Source organism: Cydia strobilella, chromosome 2 (assembly GCF_947568885.1).
Source record: "Cydia strobilella chromosome 2, ilCydStro3.1, whole genome shotgun sequence".
Classification (NCBI taxonomy): Eukaryota; Metazoa; Arthropoda; class Insecta; order Lepidoptera; family Tortricidae; genus Cydia; species Cydia strobilella.
Window position 1 is genome coordinate 8,660,706 of NC_086042.1, and position 20,313 is coordinate 8,681,018.

General features: G+C 36.8%; 1 protein-coding gene across 1 annotated transcript in view; it reads left to right on the plus strand.

The window, feature by feature from the left end:
• Positions 1-19,732, plus strand: part of LOC134751407 (uncharacterized) — a 43,196-nt gene extending 23,464 nt beyond the window's left edge. The window contains exons 7-14 of the mRNA XM_063686808.1: positions 7,245-8,433; positions 9,303-9,382; positions 9,589-9,748; positions 10,537-10,673; positions 12,869-13,407; positions 14,488-14,610; positions 15,186-15,293; positions 16,471-19,732. Of these exons, the coding sequence (XP_063542878.1) occupies positions 7,245-8,433; positions 9,303-9,382; positions 9,589-9,748; positions 10,537-10,673; positions 12,869-13,407; positions 14,488-14,610; positions 15,186-15,293; positions 16,471-16,555 (2,421 nt within the window). The 3' untranslated portion in view covers positions 16,556-19,732. The remainder of the gene's footprint in view (positions 1-7,244; positions 8,434-9,302; positions 9,383-9,588; positions 9,749-10,536; positions 10,674-12,868; positions 13,408-14,487; positions 14,611-15,185; positions 15,294-16,470) is intronic.
• The last annotated feature ends 581 nt before the right edge of the window (positions 19,733-20,313 follow it).

Here is a 20,313-nt window from a genome sequence, read left to right on the forward strand (position 1 = left end):
AGTTTATCCCTTTCTTACAAATAGGTTCATAAGTAAAAATTTTAGATCAAGACAGACGATTATTACCTAATTGAGGCTTGTAGCGCGTTTATAATAACACAGTAAATAAATTAAGTAAATATGATATGGAGAGAAAACACGAATCACAAACTAGATTCCAACATAACACATAACAACACATTTCATTTATATTCGTACATATTGTACCTGTCTCCTTTTTTATGAACTTTAAATTTCTGCAATTACTTCTGTCATAAATTAATAGTAAGTATAGTATTTTACTAGTAACTTGTTAATCTAGTAGGTAATTATCAAATTGGATCCATAAAAAGCGTTTTAAGGAATTAATTCCCAGCAAGCTGGAAATCGTTTTAATACCTTCATTTGTTCCTAAATGCATGCAATCCGAGTTTGCGCAATTGCAAGAGGTGTGCTTAAATTTTGGGCGCCTTAGGACCAGCGATTGATAATAAATATGGATGACTAGCTTCAAAGAAAATATCAGCTTATAAAAGGCTACAAAATACGAATACGCATGCTCACCAGCGGACCAATGGCAAAGTCAAAGTTTGGGTATGGGTTTTCTTTGACCAAGATTATGATTGGTCAATTTCACCGACCCGAAATACTATTGGTCTATTTTAAAATAAGTAGCTCTGATTGGCCGTAACCATGCTGTAACAGTGTCACTTGAAAATACATGACAATGAAAACTGTCTCTTAGTAGACGGTTTCATGCAATATAGAACATGTTTTTTAATACAGTTGCTCAAAAAGTGCTACTTTACGTAGCTGTTTAGCGTGCGGAAAGTTGGTTTTCGCGAACTAGTGCTTTTTACTTTTCCAATTTTTTTAAATTTATTCTTGTTCCAAATCATGACTACTTATTGATGAGTGTTAATATTAGTTTCCTTTAAACGTCGTAATCAACATAAAAACCTACTATTAATGTAAGAATACGAAAAATATACATTTTTTATTACTTACCTCTTCATCATATAATGACACGTCTATTTTTTTTAATATTGAATATTAAAAAACCGTTCTTAATAAGTTGTCTGAATGGAACGGAACGCCTGTCAAAGAAGAGGCGTTTTTTTTTCTGCTTTAAGTTTCCAAAGGCAACATTCGATATTGTTTTTATAAATGTACGATACACAAATAATCGTAATTAACGATATTTGGGTAATAATAGTACAATGTTTTATATTTACAATTGTTTGTCTTATAGAACATGCATTTAAAAAAAAAATTTCATTGAAGTGGGTTCAATAATAATAACACCCAGCTAAAAAAACACCTCTTCATAATGTCAATGTCAGTGATGTCACAGAATTAATAATATAAAAGTTTCGAATTCCTTACTTGTTGTTTTTCTTATTTTTCGCAATTGTATTAAAAAACGTCGTTCGATACACGTGCGGAAATGTCATTCTTCACTCGTCCCGAGTCTTCATCTCGGTACTCGTGAAGTAATGACATACTTTCCGCACTAGCATCGAAATGTACTATTATATGCAATATTTTTGTACGATAATTTATTATTTTATTTTTAAGTGAATAATGGGATAGATAATTTATTGATGGCCATGTACGTCTGTCGCACGTTTTTAATAGTTATTTACGATACAAGCGCGATATTAGTAACGAGTGGCGAATTTTAAAACACGACCGAAGTGTGTTTTAAATGGACACGAGTTGCGAATTACCTTTTCCCACGTGTATCGTCCAACGTTTTACAGTACATATGGCCCATTAAATTTTCGACATAGTTACGTAATGTGCTTGTTATAGCACAGGGTGTCGTAATGGAGCACCAGATGTAATGTAAATAACGTAAAAGTTTTTATAAATTTTGACCTCAGATTCATAATAAAGGTCCTCTTTGATCCTCAGACATCGATTTTCATCTTGATTAGAGCTAAAATAGGGAATTTCAATATGGCGGCCGTTCTTGCCGCTTTTACCTCAGAATCATAATAAAGAGCCTCTCTTAGATTCGCAGATATCGACTTTCATCTTGATCAGAGAAAAAATGGAAATTCTTATTTGACACGTCGTAAGAACAGTTTGTGTGGGAAAATAACATTGTTGTTTTCAATATTTTCCTTGACATTTCCATATTTTCGCACCATTGTAACCGTCCCTGTAGGGCTAGCACATGTTTGGCGCGACAGCATCTCGCGGCGAGATAGATTATCCGTCAATCTTTTAACATAGAAAAAGACGGGTAGTCTGATCTCGCCGCGAGATACTGTCGCGCCAATCATGTGCTAGGCCTACTGGTCTGCCACAAATATTTCTATACCAAAATTAGCCACATCGGTCCTTTAGCCGAGGGGCTAAGCCAAGAGCCAAGATGCCAGCGACATGTTAAAATATACACATTAAAACCGGCCAAGTGCGAGTCGGACTCGCGCACCGAGGGCTCCGTACATTATGTTTTATCATTATCTTAGAAGTTATAAGGACACACACACACACACACACACACACACACACACACACACACACACACACACACTTTCTCGCGCAAACTATTCAGTTTAGAAAAAAATGATATTAGAAGCCTCAATATCATTTTTGAAGACCTATCCATAGATACCCCACACGTATGGGTTTGATGAAAAAAATTTTTTCGAGTTTCACTTCTAAGTATGGGGAGCCCCCAAAATTTATTGTTTTTTTATTATTTTTGTGTGAAAATCTTAATGCGGTTCACAGAATACATCTACTTACTAAGTTGCAACAGTATAGTTCTTATAGTTTCAGAGAAAAGTGGCTGTGACATACGGACGGACAGACAGACAGACAGACAGACATGATGAATCTATAAGGGTTCCGTTTTTGGCCATTTGGCTACGGAACCCTAAAAAAAAGCGCCACCTACAACGGCGATTAGTATTTACTACCACTAATTTAAACTAAACGGACTATATCAAAACAACCACAACATATTAACAAATTTAAAATAATTGAATCTTAATATCAATGGCTGTTTAAAAATGCATGACATCATCCCCATATAAAATCTGTCATGAGCAAAAGAAATCAAAATAATATTATCATGGCCAAATTTTATGTGAAAGGTAATCCCATAATATTTTCAGTGTTTGTTGGAACGGCTAGCACATTCTTTTCCTTAAAGAAATAATCTAAATACTTAAGTATAAATACCTAAGTCTGCAGTCTGTGAGCATGTCATGGATAAAGCCAATCACTCAATCAAGTTTGATAAGCCTCTGGTTCTTGCCAAGGAGAAGCGTTACATACCCAGAATGCTGCGCGAGGCCATTGAGATTAAGAAATATCCAAACTTTAATATGGAAGATGGCTTTTCTCTACCACCAGCTTGGGATCCTGTAGTCCATCTGATAAAGGAGCAAGCGAGACATAGACTGTGAGACCTTAGTGTTGGATGATGTTGGACATTCTGAGTATAATATGTTTTGAAAAGATGTGTCCCGCCGAGTTTGTTGTCGGTCCCATATTGGGATAGCCTCCTACAATTTAGGAGGGAATTAAATCTTCTCGGGTCCGAGGTGTAGGGTTGGAGCCGGCGTAGTTTTTATCGCGTATATATCTTTTCAACACACTTGCTCAAAACGACGTTTTTATTCCACCGATTTTTGGCTCATAATCCTAGATATTAAACACGCGTGCTCTTTCAGTGTATTATTCCACTCGTGCTTTTTCATTATATTATCCGACTGAGTTAAGAAGGTATCTGATTGCTAATAATATGCATGGAAAGGGAGCCTTCTTTAATTGGTCAGACTGGCGGGCACCGGCGCGCCCGACCGCCTGCGCGGTGCGCGGCCCGGCCGGCCCGCCCGCCGCGCCGCCCGCGGCCGGGGCGAGGGGCGGCCGGCAGTATGACAGATGCAACACACAATACTAACTGTTTTAACTATTAAAATTTGATTAATATGAGTTTCTTTTTTTTCTCGCAAGTGTGTTGAAAAAGTCGTATGAAACGCGTGTGCATTGGTCATTACACACAATGGCTTTCTTATTGCGCGCTCGCTTACAGCTCGCGCGCACAATATCGCCTCGTGGGGCATTTCACGTCAAGCGGGCAGCAAAAAAATTGTCAGGTTCTGGATTTTGTTCCTAGTTGGATTAATTGAACCTATATGTGAACTAAAAAATTTGGCATCATTACTTTTTTAATATATTGCTTCGTTAAAAATTTATACGCATTTGAAAAAACTACAAAATGTGAGGAACGGATTTTTTAAAAATTATTATTGCAATTCTTTCAATGGATTTAATTATAACTAAATAGTGATTATTTGAGAATATTAGTTGGTTTCTTTGAAAATTTATAAAAAAAGTTTTTTTATCTTTTTTTTCATATAACAAACCGGAAGTTAGTATTAAATATCTTTTTTTTTCCAACTTCGCATTTTTTTATATTTTTTATTTTTATACAATAATGTAGCTTATGGTGTACTAATGTCCTATAAAAAAAATTATAATGGCATTTCGATTGGTTTTGAAGATTCATGAAGTAATTCGAAAGTACTGCGCGACGCTCCGTACTGAGCGGTAGTTCTATGTGGCAGTCTTTAATGGCCAATTACGGGTATTTTTACTTTTGCGTAACGGAATTAAAGCAATAAACAATATTTCATCGGTTAAGATGTATAAAAGCAAATCATGTATTATTCAATCGTGCCTTGTAGCGCTATCACTGATCAACCATATCTTGGAACTGAAAACAAAACGTTTATGTTTTAACAAAACGCTAGAGGTAACTTAATAACTATAGCTAGGTTTAGGCGGGGTATGTCACATGCTTAAGAGGTCACTTTCGAGTTAGGTCACGTTCTGAGGACGTCACTTTCTGTACGTCACATTCTGAGTTCGTCACATTCTGAGTACGTCACTTTCTGAGAACACCACTTTCTGAGGCCCTCGCTTTCTGAGTACGTCACTTTTATAGCAAAGTAATATTTAAGCGTATACCTGCATTAACAATGGATACCAGCAATCATATTAGCCGTACGGCATAAAAACGGCCGTATGCCGTACAGCTGTTATGATTGCTGGTATCCATTGTTCATGCTGGTATACGCTTTAATCTTACTATGCTATAAAAGTGACGTACTCGGAAAGCGAGGGCTTCAGAAAGTGGCGTTCACAGAAAGTGACGTCCTCAGAAAGTGCCGTTCTCAGAAAGTAACGTACTCAGAATGTGACGAGCTCAGAATGTGACAAACTCAGAATGTGACGTACAGAAAGTGACGTCCTCAGAACGTGACCTAACTCGAAAGTGACCTCTTAAGCATGTGACATACCCCGCCTAAACCTAGCTATAGTTATTAAGTTACCTCTAGCGTTTTGTTAAAACATAAACGTTTTGTTTTCAGTTCCAAGATATGGTTGATCAGTGATAGCGCTACAAGGCACGATTGAATAATACATGATTTGCTTTTATACATCTTAACCGATGAAATATTATTTATTGCTTTAATTCCGTTACGCAAAAGTAAAAATACCCGTAATTGGCCATTAAAGACTGCCACATAGAACTACCGCTCAGTACGGAGCGTCGCGCAGTACTTTCGAATTACTTCATGAATCTTCAAAACCAATCGAGATGCCATTATAAAAAAATTTATAGGACATTAGTACACCATAAGCTTCATTATTGTGTAAAAATAAAAAATATAATAAAATGCGAAGTTGGGAAAAAAAAGATATTTAATACTAACTTCCGGTTTGTTATATGAAAAAAAGATTAAAAAAACTTTTTTTATAAATTTTCAAAGAAATCAACTAATATTCTCAAATAATCACTATTTAGTTATAATTAAATCCATTGAAAGAATTGCAATAATAATTTTCATAAAAACCGTTCCTCAAATTTTGTAGTTTTTTCAAATGCGTATAAATTTTTAACGAAGCAATATATTAAAAAAGTAATGATGCCAAATTTTTTAGTTCACATATAGGTCCAATTAATCCAACAATGAACAAAATCCAGAACCTGACAATTTTTTTGCTGCCCGCTTGACGTGAAATGCCCCTCGTGTGTAATGACCAACTTAGCACACTTGTATCATAATGTACTATTACTTGAAAATAGTTGTATTGTATAACTATAGCCTTATGAACCGATTTTGCATGTACAACCAGCCTTAAAGTTTATAGTCTATGATATGGTTCATTATTTTTAGTATGTGGGTATTTTTTCACTTTGTAGTTTTTCCCTCAGTCACCCGTTGACCACGAACGCTGTAAAGGGTTCGAAACGTCGGGATGTACCTATTATAAATTCGCGATATAATCCGTTTTCACAGTTTTATTTCAACTTCTAAACTATTTATTTTAAAATTACAAGAAAAATAGAAAAAACTTTATTTATTAATTTTCCCATTTACCCCCCAAACCTGGCCCCCATGTTGAAAATTCATTTGTTTACGTTACATGTCCGTCTTTGGGTTACAAACTTACATATGTGTACCAAATTTCAACTTAATTGGTCCAGTAGTTTTGAAGAAAATGGGCTGTGACAGACGGACAGACAGACAGACAGTCAGACAAACAGACAGACGCACGAGTGATCCTATAAGGGTTCCGTTTTTTCCTTTTGAGGTACGGAACCCTAAAAACGCAAAAATGTTACACGCATTTAGGACCAAACGGCACGGTACGGGGGTGTACGGTAGTACTATTAGTTATTCTGTGGTATTAGCATAGATTAGTATATGTTATTAGTGTTATTACTGTAAGGTATTAGAACGATTTCCAGCTTGCTAGGAATTAAAATCTAATTTGATTGGCCTACAAGCGTCAGTGAGCTTTTTATTAAAAATGTAATCGAATATATTAAAGTAGATATCATTTGAATTTTAGAAATAAGTGGGCAAATTCCTCTATCCCCATTTTCTTCATCTTGAACTACAAAAAAGCCAGTAGAACTGTTGGGACTCGTACGATGATAATAATCCTTTTGTTTAGTCCATGTTAGACCTTCGATGAATTTCATCATGTTACCGTTTACATTTAACCTCATCATTATGTACAAACATAACCAATCTAATGATTGAATCATTTTACGGTTTAGACTCACTTGTTTTAGTCACTCGCGCGACATGTTTCGGAGAGCCTAGGTCTCCTTTCTCAAGCACTAATAGTAAGTGACTAATAGTAAGTGAGTCTAAACCGTAAAATGATTCAATGTTAGTATGTCTCACAACAGTTTAAATTCGACAATCTAATGATTTGGATTTTAGGTTCGTCTTGTCGACGAAAAGGATATGCTGAATCAAGAGTCTATCAATGATGGTACAATTACAGTTACTGAACTAAAGCGGTATTTAACACAAACTTCAACCCCGAAATCAACACCTGTCTCCAAAACGCATACTATCTGCGAACAAATTAAAATAACAGTATCAAATGCCGAGGTTCATCCTGAGAGTTCACTGCGAGTAGCGGAACCCCAAATCCAAATACAAGAGAGCTTAGAGAGCCCTGGTATATGTAATGCAACTACGAACTCAACCACTCTAGAATCTCCAAGACTTGACACTGAAAAAACTAAACAGAAAGAGATAGAAATCCAAACTGATCTGCCGCCAGAAAAACGAACTGCAAACGTGTGTGTACAGACAGATTTTGATTTTATAACACCGTCATTTGAGATAAACCCAAATAAAAATAAAACCAGCGAAGCGGCGAATGCCGTAAATGATTTGTGTGATAAGCAAAAAGAATTAAATCTCAAGTCAGCAGAAATAGGGCACAATGAAATTAAAACCAGTTCTATAGAAGATAGAGCAGAGGCTTCTAATGATAATAAAGCAACAACAGCAGCGCCACGAAAAATCAGACTAAAAAGGCTGCAACATTCAAATGCTAGCAGCAAAACAGAAGAGAAAAAACCCTTCAAATGGCGCAGGAGAAAGAACACCCAGCAAGCAACGGTATTCGAACACGTACAGGGTTATCTAAATAGCAACATCAGTACATCTTCTACCAGCCACCTAATCCAACAAAATGATGACTCCATGGATAACTGCAAGTTAACCGACGCCAGTGCCGAGGCGATGGTCGATGAATCGTCCACATCGGGAGTAATTTCCAATTCCATTGATTCCGAATATTCCGATAGGCAACCAATCCAAAATGAATTGAACACGGACCGAAGCATTGTAGTTTATGAGGTTACAAGCGATTTTATGGAAGATCGTCTGATCTTGAGGAGCGATGAGTGGATGTCACGGTTCGTGCAAATAATGGAAGAAGTTCTTTCTCAAGTGCTCCTATTGGACCCGCCTTTTGTAGACGCGACATTGCCTCCGCCGTGGACTTTCTACGAGGCTACGGTATGCGTTAAACGGAAATTTACAAACGAAACAAAACTCGTCTATGCTTCCGATAAATTGGCTATGTTCCTTTTGAAAATAAACGATGATAGAGGTGAGTCGTTAAAAATGCTATCTAAAATATATATTTAAAATTTGTTGGAATTATGTTAGGCGAAGCCGCACGTAGTGAACGCAATCCCGACTCGGGATTGCAAATTCGAGATCCCGCGGGATTAGAAATATCAATCCCGCGGGATCCCGGAATTTTCGGGATCCCGAGTATATTAAAAAAAAGTAAAATTCGATTGAATTAAAACGATAATAACGGCATGTTTGTGATGGTGACGTTAATTAAAATAACATATTAATAGACAGAAATAAAAACCTTTATTCTTTAATATTATTAACTAAATCATCATCAGTTTTCCTTGGAAATTAACAAAGGTAATCAAAACAATAAGTATAACTGTAATATGAATCAAAACAATAAGGAATTAGAGAGTATTACAGGTAATTTTGAAAGTGACTTCTTAAAAACAGCTGCTGAGAATGCCCTCTCCGACTCAACACTGGTTTTCAACAGCGTGGCGAAGCAATTATATGCAAACTGCCAAAATCTCCCCCTTGTTCCTCCACACTCAAATAAATCTCCATTTCCTTTTTTATGATAGACTAATCTGTCTAAGCTCGTGGATACAAGAGTTTGTTATAATTCCTCTTTAAGTGACATATTAGTTTGTACAGCAGTAGCACGTAAATTCAAATCTTCTGCAATCATTGAAAGAGGCAAGTCATCTGTGTTTAATACTGCCGCCCAATCCCGTCAATCCCGAACGGGATCCCGTCATATTATGCGTTGGGATTGATCCCGAAAAATTACACGGGATCTCGCGAGATCGGGATCCCGCGGGATCGGGATTGCATTCCCTAGCCGCACGTATTATAAATATAAATAATGTTTTTTTTTTCTGTATGCTTCAGGGAACTTAGTGACAGAATTAAGCCCTACGGATTTCATGAAAATGTACACCTTTGGCATAAATTTAGTCAACAAACTGCAGGTACGTAGACTGGTCTAAAATCAGAAGCAATTGTATCGTTTAACTATTGATACAGATAATGCATTCATGGGCAGAAGAAATTCTGACCAGATTTTTTGAATATCCTAATTTATCCTTGTATTAGTTGTCCATTTATGTAATCCGTTTTATGTCTTGTATTTAATGACCATGTTCTTTCTCAATTAATATTTATATAATTTTTGTAGTCGGTGTTGGAAGATTGTGAAGATGTACACATAGCATCTCAAAATTTATCTCACTTGCTAAGCGACATTCGGGAGCCTGATTTAGACGAGTCCTATGATGTGGAAACATTCAATTACGACGGGCCAAACCACTCGCCCACTTTCAGCGAAGCGGTGACAGGTAACCATTATTAGATAACTTTACAAAAAAGAATTTTTACAAACCGACAATTTAAACACAGACATATGAATTACCACCCAATTACTTGAACTATAACCTCCCGAGTCCCAGAGGCCCTTATTCCAAAATCATATTTTTACTTTTAGTACCGTAAGGTCAGGGTACTTTAGCCAACCAAGGTTACTTTGTTCACCCATGAAAATCCATTTATTAAATTAATAAATTCTTAAAAACGACACTAAATGCTTACTCCAAAACAGATAATCTCATAATGTCATTTTTAAAAACTTATCAATTCAATAAAATAGGTTTTCATGGGTGAACATAGTAACCTTGGGGGGCTAAAGTACCCCGATCTTACGGTACATAAGACAAGGTTCCAAATTCAAAAACAAAACAAAAGCTTCTGGGACCTAGACCTAGGAGGATAGGGTTCATTTGAAATTTTAATCCCTTTGTGCTTTTTGTTACCGTTACATGAGTACACAGTACAGTCAGCATCAAAAATATCGGATCAGACTTAGCGTATTATAACTTAACAAAAATAGACAAGTCTCTATATGTAGTACTATTAATTAGGCTCTGAGAAATACTTTTGAACGGGAACGATTGCGATATATCCCCATTTGGAAAAGTATTCCAAGTATTTCTGGCGCGTTGCACTAACTACTGTTGATGCTGACTCGACGTGTACTGCTGAATTTCTATAATTTACTTAAGTAATATATCATAATTATAAATTGTTATCTATATAATAAAGTTTGATTTATATCTATTTTTTTATACAGATATGTCGACAATAATCTCAGGCTTCCCACCCATGCCAGTTCACAACAGTTCTCCTAAAAACAACGAGAAAAGCCAGCCGTGCAACGACTCTCCGGCAAGATATAGTCTAAGGTCCAGTCACTCACACTCACAGCAGGTTCGTCGATGCAATACCTTTTTGCTTAACCAACCTAAAAAGTAGGGATGTAATTTACACAGTTTTTTTAATATTTTGAATGGATAAGTTTTTTGTGAGCTCCATTAAACCTACATTTAACACGATTTTTGTACCAACTTTTTGTCCATCGATCGAACAATATACAATATCCTCAAATGTTGTAATACGTACTGGATCATGTTTTATTTCTAATGTAATCAACGTACCTATACAAAGGTATAGATCGAATCACATCATCAGATGCATGCAACTTGTTACATCATAATTTTTAAGAAAAAAAAACCGACTTCAATGGGGGATGCCGCTGAAAGTCACTTATTGTTGATGGTGCACTCTTAGATTCCAGACAATGAAATGAAAAAGACAGCATCTTTTGCCTAATTATGTAGAAAAGGAGGTAAAACCACCCACTTTTCTAGTAGCATTTCGTTTTTGTAAGGGTCGCAGTTCTAACCTAACCTAACCTACTTTTCTGATAGCATCGTTTCTGTAAGGTTCACAGCTCTAACCTAACCTAACGTACTTTTCTGATAGCAGTTCTGTTCTGTGAGAATCGCAGTTCAAAAAAACCCACTCTTCTAGTAGCATTTCCGGGTCCGGGTCTGGGTCCGGATCTGAGTCCGGGTCCGTGTCCGGCAGTCCGGGTCCAAGTTTGCGTCAGAGTTCGGCCCGGGTCCGGATCCGAGTTGGGGTCCATGTCCAGACCCGGGTCTGGGTCCGAGTCCGGGTCCAAGTTTGGGTCTGGGTCCATAAGGAAGAGAACAAATCGCCAAACGTGAACTATGTGTCATTGAAGAGTTCCATTCTGATCATAATCAGCAATTCCACTTCATCAAATGTCACTTTTTTTTAATGTAAATGCTGGATTTGTTGATGAAAATACAAAAATCACTATATGTATGCCCTTTCACATTTGAGGAGTTCCCTCGGTTCTTCGTGGGTCTCATCATCAGAACTCGAGCTTGACAAAAATATGTCTTAAAAACTTAAGTTGCTTAACAAACATAAAGAAGAGGACAAATCGCCAAACGTAAACTATGCGTCATTAAAGAGTTTCATTCTGATCATCATCAGCAGTTCCACTTCATCAAATGCCACCTTTTTAAATGTGAGTGCTTGATTTGTTGATGAAAATACTAAAATCACTATATGTATGCCTTTAACATTTGAGGAGTTCCCTCGATTCCTCATGGATCCCATCATCAGAACTGCTGTTTGATTAAAACGGGACCAATCTGCATGTATATACTTACAATCAAAAAAAGAATTTTCAAAATCGGTCCAGACATGACGGAGTTATGGAGTAACAAACATTAAAAAATAAAAAATAAAACAACCGAATTGAGAACCTCCTATGAAATCTTGAAGTCGGTTAAAAAGGATCGTACGTCGTACGCAGCCGCTTTTAAATTACCGGGGTTATGGACATCTTTCAATTATTGACATTCAATAAACATGTTAACATTTTTTTCCCCTCACTAGCTCGGAAAGCTGTCTTTTATCCTTTAAAACAAGCGGGAAAAAACGCATTTTATCCACTAGTGGGGAAAGTAATTTGACCTTGGATGGAGCGTGTTTAAGTAGCTTTTGACAGATAACAAAACGTAAAACGCTCATAATATAATACCAAATTTAGCTTTATTTAATGATTTTAAGTAATTAACCTTAAATTCCATAAGAAACATTTGATGTTTTTTTAAATGATGTTGAATTTAATTCTGAACGCACAAGTTGAGTCGATGCAATTTCAAAACGCATCGTCAAAAATGTCATTGTCAACATTGTCCTGAGACATTGTCAACAAAAATTTTCTCATTGACACGTAAAAATACACAACTTCCAGAGTTTTCTGTTATAATATCGTATTATCGTAAAAAAATGAGTGATTCCAGTGATGAAGATGATCTAACGCCTGTGGATGTTGCACTTTCCTCGCTATAGTGAGGGGAAAAGTTTTGTGTTACACACGGGTGAAAATGTATTTTACTTCTCGTGTGTTAAAACACTCGCTACGCTCAGGATTCTATAGTTGAACCACGAGCGAAGCGAGCTTGCTCGTGTTTCAGTTCCACACTCGCGGGTAAAATACAACTTTGCACCCTTGTATAACAAATAACTATTTTTATTCAGAAACGTTTTCCTATTATTCTAACTTTTATGTGTTTTTTTTTCAGAAGAAGTTAGAGGAGGAAGCACAGATACAGACTAATGCTGTGTGTAATGCAAACAAAAAATATACTTTGTTTTCTAGTCTTGGATTGCAAAAAAGGGAGATCAAAGTTGATAGTAATATTACTATTTCTAATTATTCTATAGACGAACAACCTAAACCACCTTCACCTTTAACACTAACACCTGAAGCTTCCGAGAATGCCCAAGGCGCAGAACCAAAGATTGTTAGAAATTTTAATATATGTCCCGAAATTGAGAAAAGATTAAATGGCAAAATCTGTAGTAATGCTACTGACAATAATGATTTCGTCGAAGTTGATTATGTACCTGAGAACTATATGCCAGAAAATATGCATGTTGCAGAAGTCGTTGATTTAGCACAGGACGGTTTTACCAATAATGAAACTGAGACGACGGAAATGGATGTTGACCTGAACTATAAATGTAGACAACCGCCCAATGCTGATTGCATATGGAAACAGGTTGTTAGGAGAGTAACGTATGAATACCACCAATGGTTAATACATATGCAAACATTCTGGTAAGTATTTCTTTAACCCTTGTAATAAAATTACACCTTTGCATTACTATAAACTATAAAGCATCGGTTATTTACAATAAAGTATATAACAGAATGTATAGTATTCTAGATATTTATTTTATAGGGTTATTGCCACTAGTTACCATCAATTTGTTCCCAGTGGTAACAAATGAGAAAAAAAAATCCTAGTAGTTAAACTTTGCTGGTAACTAGCAGGAAAATAAGAAAAAATCTCAGGTATATTTTATTAGTATTTAACGGTTTTAACATTATTTAACTTGGGTATAACCCATTTTATCTTGTGTATAGATTTAATTTTAGCCTTATTTGCATTGACGTTTATGAGATATATTTAAGGGCTGGCCTTACTTGCACTAAGAATGGTTTGCAAAACACTGATTTAAACTTTCACGATTTTTACTCATTATTATTCACAACGACGGACGGATTATTATTTAAATCTTATTTTACGCGATTAAGTCTTTGTTGTGAATAATAATGACTAAGAATGGTGCTAGTTCAGCGGAGTCACTCACGAATTCAAGCCAATCGTGCAGTCTAACGTCTAACACAATAGGTTGCGACCAATCGCGTTGTGGCATTAGACCGCACGATTGGCTCGAATTTGTGTGCGCAAAGAGAATACATAGGATAGAGGGTTACTGACATAGTAAATTTTGTAGTTACAGTAAATTTACTGCCATCTATCGACACACGATAAAAGCTAAAAATATGAAAGCTATAAATGATTTTTTTATTTGTATTTATTATTTTTATATGATTTAAACCCATGGTCTTTCACTGATATGTGTTAAAAATGTTAAATAACAAAACCGTCAACGCCATCTAGCCGAGAATAGGCCAAAGGTGTAGGCGCCATCTGTCCGAGAATAAATTTTTCTTAATTTCCGAGGCCCCTTTTTTTCGTTAGACTGTATTTATCTTATACGGAGTTACATATGTCTTTGGTGTGCGTGACACCGCTGTACTGGCCCCATTCTTATTGCCCGTAAGGCCCCTTTCTTAGATATATGTCAACGCTTACTTTTAAATGAAAATTCATATGTGTGTTTATTGCAGCAAAACTACAAATGCAACCATAAAAAGTCTAGACTACCAGAAACAGGAGTACCCCACCAACATGATGAAAAAGATCACTGAAGTCGAAGAACACGCGATCAGTGTGTGTCGCCGTTTTAAATGGTACGTAACGTTTAGAATTACAATAAAGTAATTAAGATTAAAACGATGCCATTGAGTGTGTTGAAATCTATCTAAGAACCATCTAGACAACGCTTTCAATAAAAAAAGTACTCAAAACTGTCCTTCCGTTCGTAGCTCATCACGATGCCACAAGCAGACAGATGTACATACGCTAATTTTATCTTTGTAAATACATCTTAAGTAACATCTCTAGAGTGACTTTGTTAAGTTTGACCATACTTTGAGGGGTCAGTACCTATAATGGTTATAATGAACAGCTTTTACTATGCGGCCAAGCCCGAAAAAAACTGCTATCTCATACATTTCGACGAATCACACTTATGTCAGTATTTTCTATGGAATTTTTTTGTCGCGATTTCTGGGTTGGCTCCATAGTTAAATTTGTTCAGTATGTCCTATACCTATATTCGCCCCTCAGAGTATGGTCAGACGCAGACATAACAAAATCACCCTGTATACTTTGACTGAAAGAAATAATGCTAACTGAACTATTATAAGTACATATTGGCTTACTTACAAACCAACTGTGTATATATTAAGTATTTTGTCTACAGCATATTAAACCGCGATCCCAGCGTAACGAAGAACAAATTCCGCGATATGGTGAAGAGTTGCGGAATCGTTGATTTTAATATGAGCGACACTCAAATGGCTGAATATCGGTAAGTAAAATAAATTTGTAAGCTATATGCGTTCTTACTCTTATCCATATATGGGATATTGGTAAATGTGTAAGTGATATTGAAACACGCTACGTAAGTGATCACGTTTTTTCATTCTGCCGCTTTCGTACATGAGTACGTTTATATACAAGGTGTAACAAAGAGTGGGGATGCGTTTAAGGGCATATTTGGTTTCGTTTGCTTTCAAACTAGGTTGCACAATTTTTTTCTTAGATTTTACACCTATAGTAAATAACTTTGATGTTGCTGTAGACCAGTGGTTCCTAACCTTTTTAGTACTGTGACCTCTTTGACTAACTAGGGAACTCGATTTTACCCCTCCTCCATAATCATTAATATTTTTTCTTATAGATAGGTACCCCTGTAAAATGCCAGTTTTACCCCCACGGGGGTAATTACCCCCAGGTTAGGAACCGCTGCTGTAGACGGCACCATACAACAGCATCGTCGGCATTGAAGGATGCAGCAAATTATTGGGGCAGTTTAGATGTGCTGGCTTCTTCCTATTCTCTATATCCTGTTGAAATTCTCTTCGTCGCATAGCGACTCCTTTAGGTCGGCTGTGGTCTGTGCTGGTGGTAGATGATTGTGAACAGGTTCAAGAAGGTTCTGCAGCCGTTTCTTCGGCCGCTATTTCAGACCGTGCATCACATAGCACTGAGTCCTTGTATTCTATTATAGCCATAGGGGTCAGGGCGTCCGCTAGCTGGCACGGGTGCACGCAGCGGATGAGCGGGTTAACGAAAAATAGTATGAGCAACGCTAAACTGGCGCGGACTCGTGCGAACGATTTTACCTACAATGGCACCCGCGTGCGTGCGCCCGCTCCGCGCACCCGCGCCAGCTAGCGGACGCCCTAAGATGTAAAGTCTAAGACAAATATGTGCTTCGAAGATCGCGATATTATATGACCACGTTCGGCTGTCAAACTCGAGGGATGATTATTTCTTAAACTTACATCTCTTGAATCTCTTCTACCATCAATAACTTTGCGACTGACTTGAGGGTAAGGGGGTTTACCCTGTCTCCAATAATTAGCCCTTTTAGCTTTATCTTAAGGCAACAGTGCCCAATGACAATGAAGGTACTAGGTCCAATCATTAAGTAGTTTACTATATCTATGTTTACCATAATTTTGCCTTCTTTTCGTTTTCAGAAAGTCAATAGAGAACTGTCTGGAGCTGGCGGAACTACTATTAACGTGTGTGACGCGACTTGCCGAGGCTGTCAAGGTGAAATGACAGCACTTACATTGTTTACTGTGGATGCAACGCTGACGCGGCTCGTAGACGAGAAACACTACCTACATCTTTTTAATCAGTAGTGTGTTAAAGAGATAGATGGTGCTATTTGCGACTTGAGGGCCAGTGTTGTTACCCTAGTCCAAGCAGTAAGTCATGTGTATATTGTTTGTAGAATAATCTGTACCACGGAAACTTTTGATGTACAGATAGTACAGATACCTGTGCGTAGCATTAAAAAGTATTTTACACCCGCTTTTAAAGTGTGTAGTATTTTATTTTATCTCACAAATTTAATTTTTGTTAAAACTTTTAAATGTATAAAGTATAATGTGATTCTTATTTGTGTCATAAGAAAGGGGAACTATGTGTATTAAATATTCCTGTAATATTTGTTGTGAAAATACACTGGTTAAATTTGATTCTTTCTGATAATTATTGTTCTGATTACAGAATAAAAAATGCTCGTTTTCGCCCGTGCACAGATAAGCCAGCGAGGTGTTCAAAATGATCTACATAAGCTCTTATTCTAACAACAATAAAGATATGTTCAGATCATATTGAGCCCCTACTGATTCTGCTGTTGACTGTACAAAAATGTATGTCTGATGCAACGATGCGCGCAAAATATTGTATATAACAACGCTTTTACCCTCCTAAGTCATAAATGCTTCAAAGTTCATGTAGTTAGTGCCATAGGTGGGACTGTAGGCCTGCACGAGGAGGTTGTTTTTACATATCCAATCGTATCATAATATCATTGCGACCTTTGCCGGGCAAAATATTATTAATTACTAGTATGTGATCTATTGCCTGATTTTATAACCATGTCATGTTCCTCAAAACTATATATAGTCTGGCGAACCAGTTTTGTTAGTAACAGTAGAATATAAAACTATATACACTTTTTAGGGTTTTAATACTAGCATAAGAAAATACTGATTCTCCCTGCCTTTGGTCCACTGACAAGCGACTGCCAAACTATACCTAATTATGCTGTTGATGTTGACTGTACAAAAATGTATGTCTGTTGTAACGAAGCGCTCAAAAATTGTATATCACACGCTCTAAATTTCATTGACATAGTTAATTAGAATGCCTTAGGTCCTGCCTAGACCTTTGTTTCTGCATATCCGGCCGTATCATAATATTATTGCGCGCTTTGCCGGGCTATAGTATTGGATTCTTCCTAGTATTGTGTCTACTGTCTCGTTTTTAGGGTTCCGTACCCAAAGGGTATAGACGGGACCCTATTACTAAGACTCCTCTGTCCGTTTGTCCTTCTGTCTGTCACCAGGCTGTATCTCATCAACCGTTATTCAGAACAATCACAATGAAACGAATTAATAGACGTCGTTGTGAATAATAATAAGTAAAAATCGTGAAAGAGTAAACCAATGTTCTATCTCTAATAATACCAAGTATTTTAAATTATTAGTGAAAAGGATTAAACAAACTTTGTAATAGTAGTTTAATCAGTGACTGCTACATAATGAAAGGCATTAAAATACATGTAAGTTTAAGAAACGACCGTAGTGAGCTTCGACAAAATCTAATTTGATTGGCCTAATGCAAGAGGGGCTTTGCTTAAGTTTTTTACCTATAACATATATATAAAAAAAAAACAGAAACTACATTTCAGCATAAAATTAAGGTAATGTTGTAAGATTACACGGGCAACGGAGATTACTCCAGTCTAGGCAACCTTTGTCATTCATGACATCAAGAACACTAACTAAAGCAATGTAGGTACCTACTGCGAAAGCTGGTCACTGCAATATTGCTCCACTCCACATCGATACATGTATCAATATAGGAAAAACCGGACAAGTGCGAGTCGGACTCGCCCACTGAGGGTTCCGTACTTTTTAGTATTTGTTGTTATAGCGGCAACAGAAATACATCATCTGTGAAAATTTCAACTGTCTAGCTATCACGGTTCATGAGGTACAACCTGGTGACAGACAGACAGACGGACAGTGGAGTCTTAGTAATAGGGTCCCTTTTTTTACCTTTTAGGGTACGGAACCCTAAAAATGTATGCGTAATTCCATACAGTTGAGACGTTTAGGCATTATTAGTCATTCTATAAGTTGCGGCAGGTTCAGAAAACGGAGTTTTTAAAAAGTCGTAGGGCTTTTTGGATCACAATATGGCTGCCATACATTTAATTACCTAGAAATTTTGAGGCCTTTCTCACACGACTGTATCGATTCGAATTCGGAGGTTTTGACTATCGCTCGATAGAAAAAAAAACCGGCCAAGTGCGAGTCCGTACCATTACGGAAAAAAAACAGCAAAAAAATCACGTTTGTTGTATGGGAGCCCCATTTAAATATTTATATTATTCTGTTTTTAGTATTTGTTGTTATAGCGGCAACAGAAATACATCATCTGTGAAAATTTCAACTGTCTAGCTATCACGGTTCATGAGATACAGCCTGGTGACAGACAGACAGGACAGCGGAGTCTTAGTAATAAGGTCCCGGTTTTACCCTTTGGGTACGGAACCCTAAAAAATCACGAACATAGGTCTAAAATGCACTTTTGATATCCGCGCTCCCGGGCACGCACTTCAATCTCGTTCAAGCTTACGCTCAGTGAGAGTGAGAGAAGAACACGAACTTACTGGGCCTTAAATTGCCAGTGCGTGAATGTTATGCGATATTTTTATTTTATTATTATGGATAATTAATTAATTTTACAGTACATATGGTGCTACTTTCTCGCACTAGTGCGTCAAATAGCACTTTTCGTGCATATGTCGAAAGTTAAAGGGCCATATGTACTGTAAAACGTTGTACGAGACACGTGCGAATAGGTAATTCGCAACTCGTGTCGATTTAAAACACTCCCTGCGGTCGTGTTTTAATTTATCGCCACTCGTTTCGAATTTCCTCTTTTCCGCACTTGTATCGTAAATAACTATTTTTTTGTATATAGACATTAAGTATGAGGGCCAAAATGCTAAAATGGTATGTTGTGTAAAATGATGTACTTATAAAGCATGTGAAAGTAAACTTAATGAATGTTATATTTTTTCCTCTTGTATGTACAACTGGCTGAGGTACAGTCGCCATCAGATATATCGGAGCGGTCGAGTTGCTCACAAATATCTGAACACGCACTCTAACCCCCTGACAATATGGGCGTATTTAGATATTTGTGAGCACCATGGCCGCTCCGATATATCTGATGGCGACTGTATGTATATTTAAGATATTTTGATTCCTGATGTTTACTTGTGCCTAAATACTACTTACTTTCATTACATGTATATTTTATAAAAATATTTTTATTTACCGCCAGCGATACCTAACGATCGGCGAATCAAAGAATTTATGTCCTTTTGCTATGATGACATTAATCTAGTTGTGAAGTCTCCACAATAAGCTAAGGTGGGGAAAACGTTTTTATCTACGCACATATCGTTAGTGCTCTAAAATGCGTTCAGAAACCGTAGGAAATGACCAGCATTATTACAACCAATTTTACTATGAGAACCTTCTTATCTGTGGTAGTAGGTAAAATCTGTACTTTAATGTTATTACTTACATTATAGATTTTTGTAAGGTTATGAGTTTAAATTTGGAACAGCTGTCGGAACTCAAGTGGGTCTCTATTCTAGTATCCATAGATATTAAAACAGTTATCGATACGAAATGTCAATTCGGTATGTTTTTTTTTAATATAAACCGCACGACATTTGATCTCGAGTGACATGAGAATAGGGACTTCATTCGTTTGTCTATAATTTA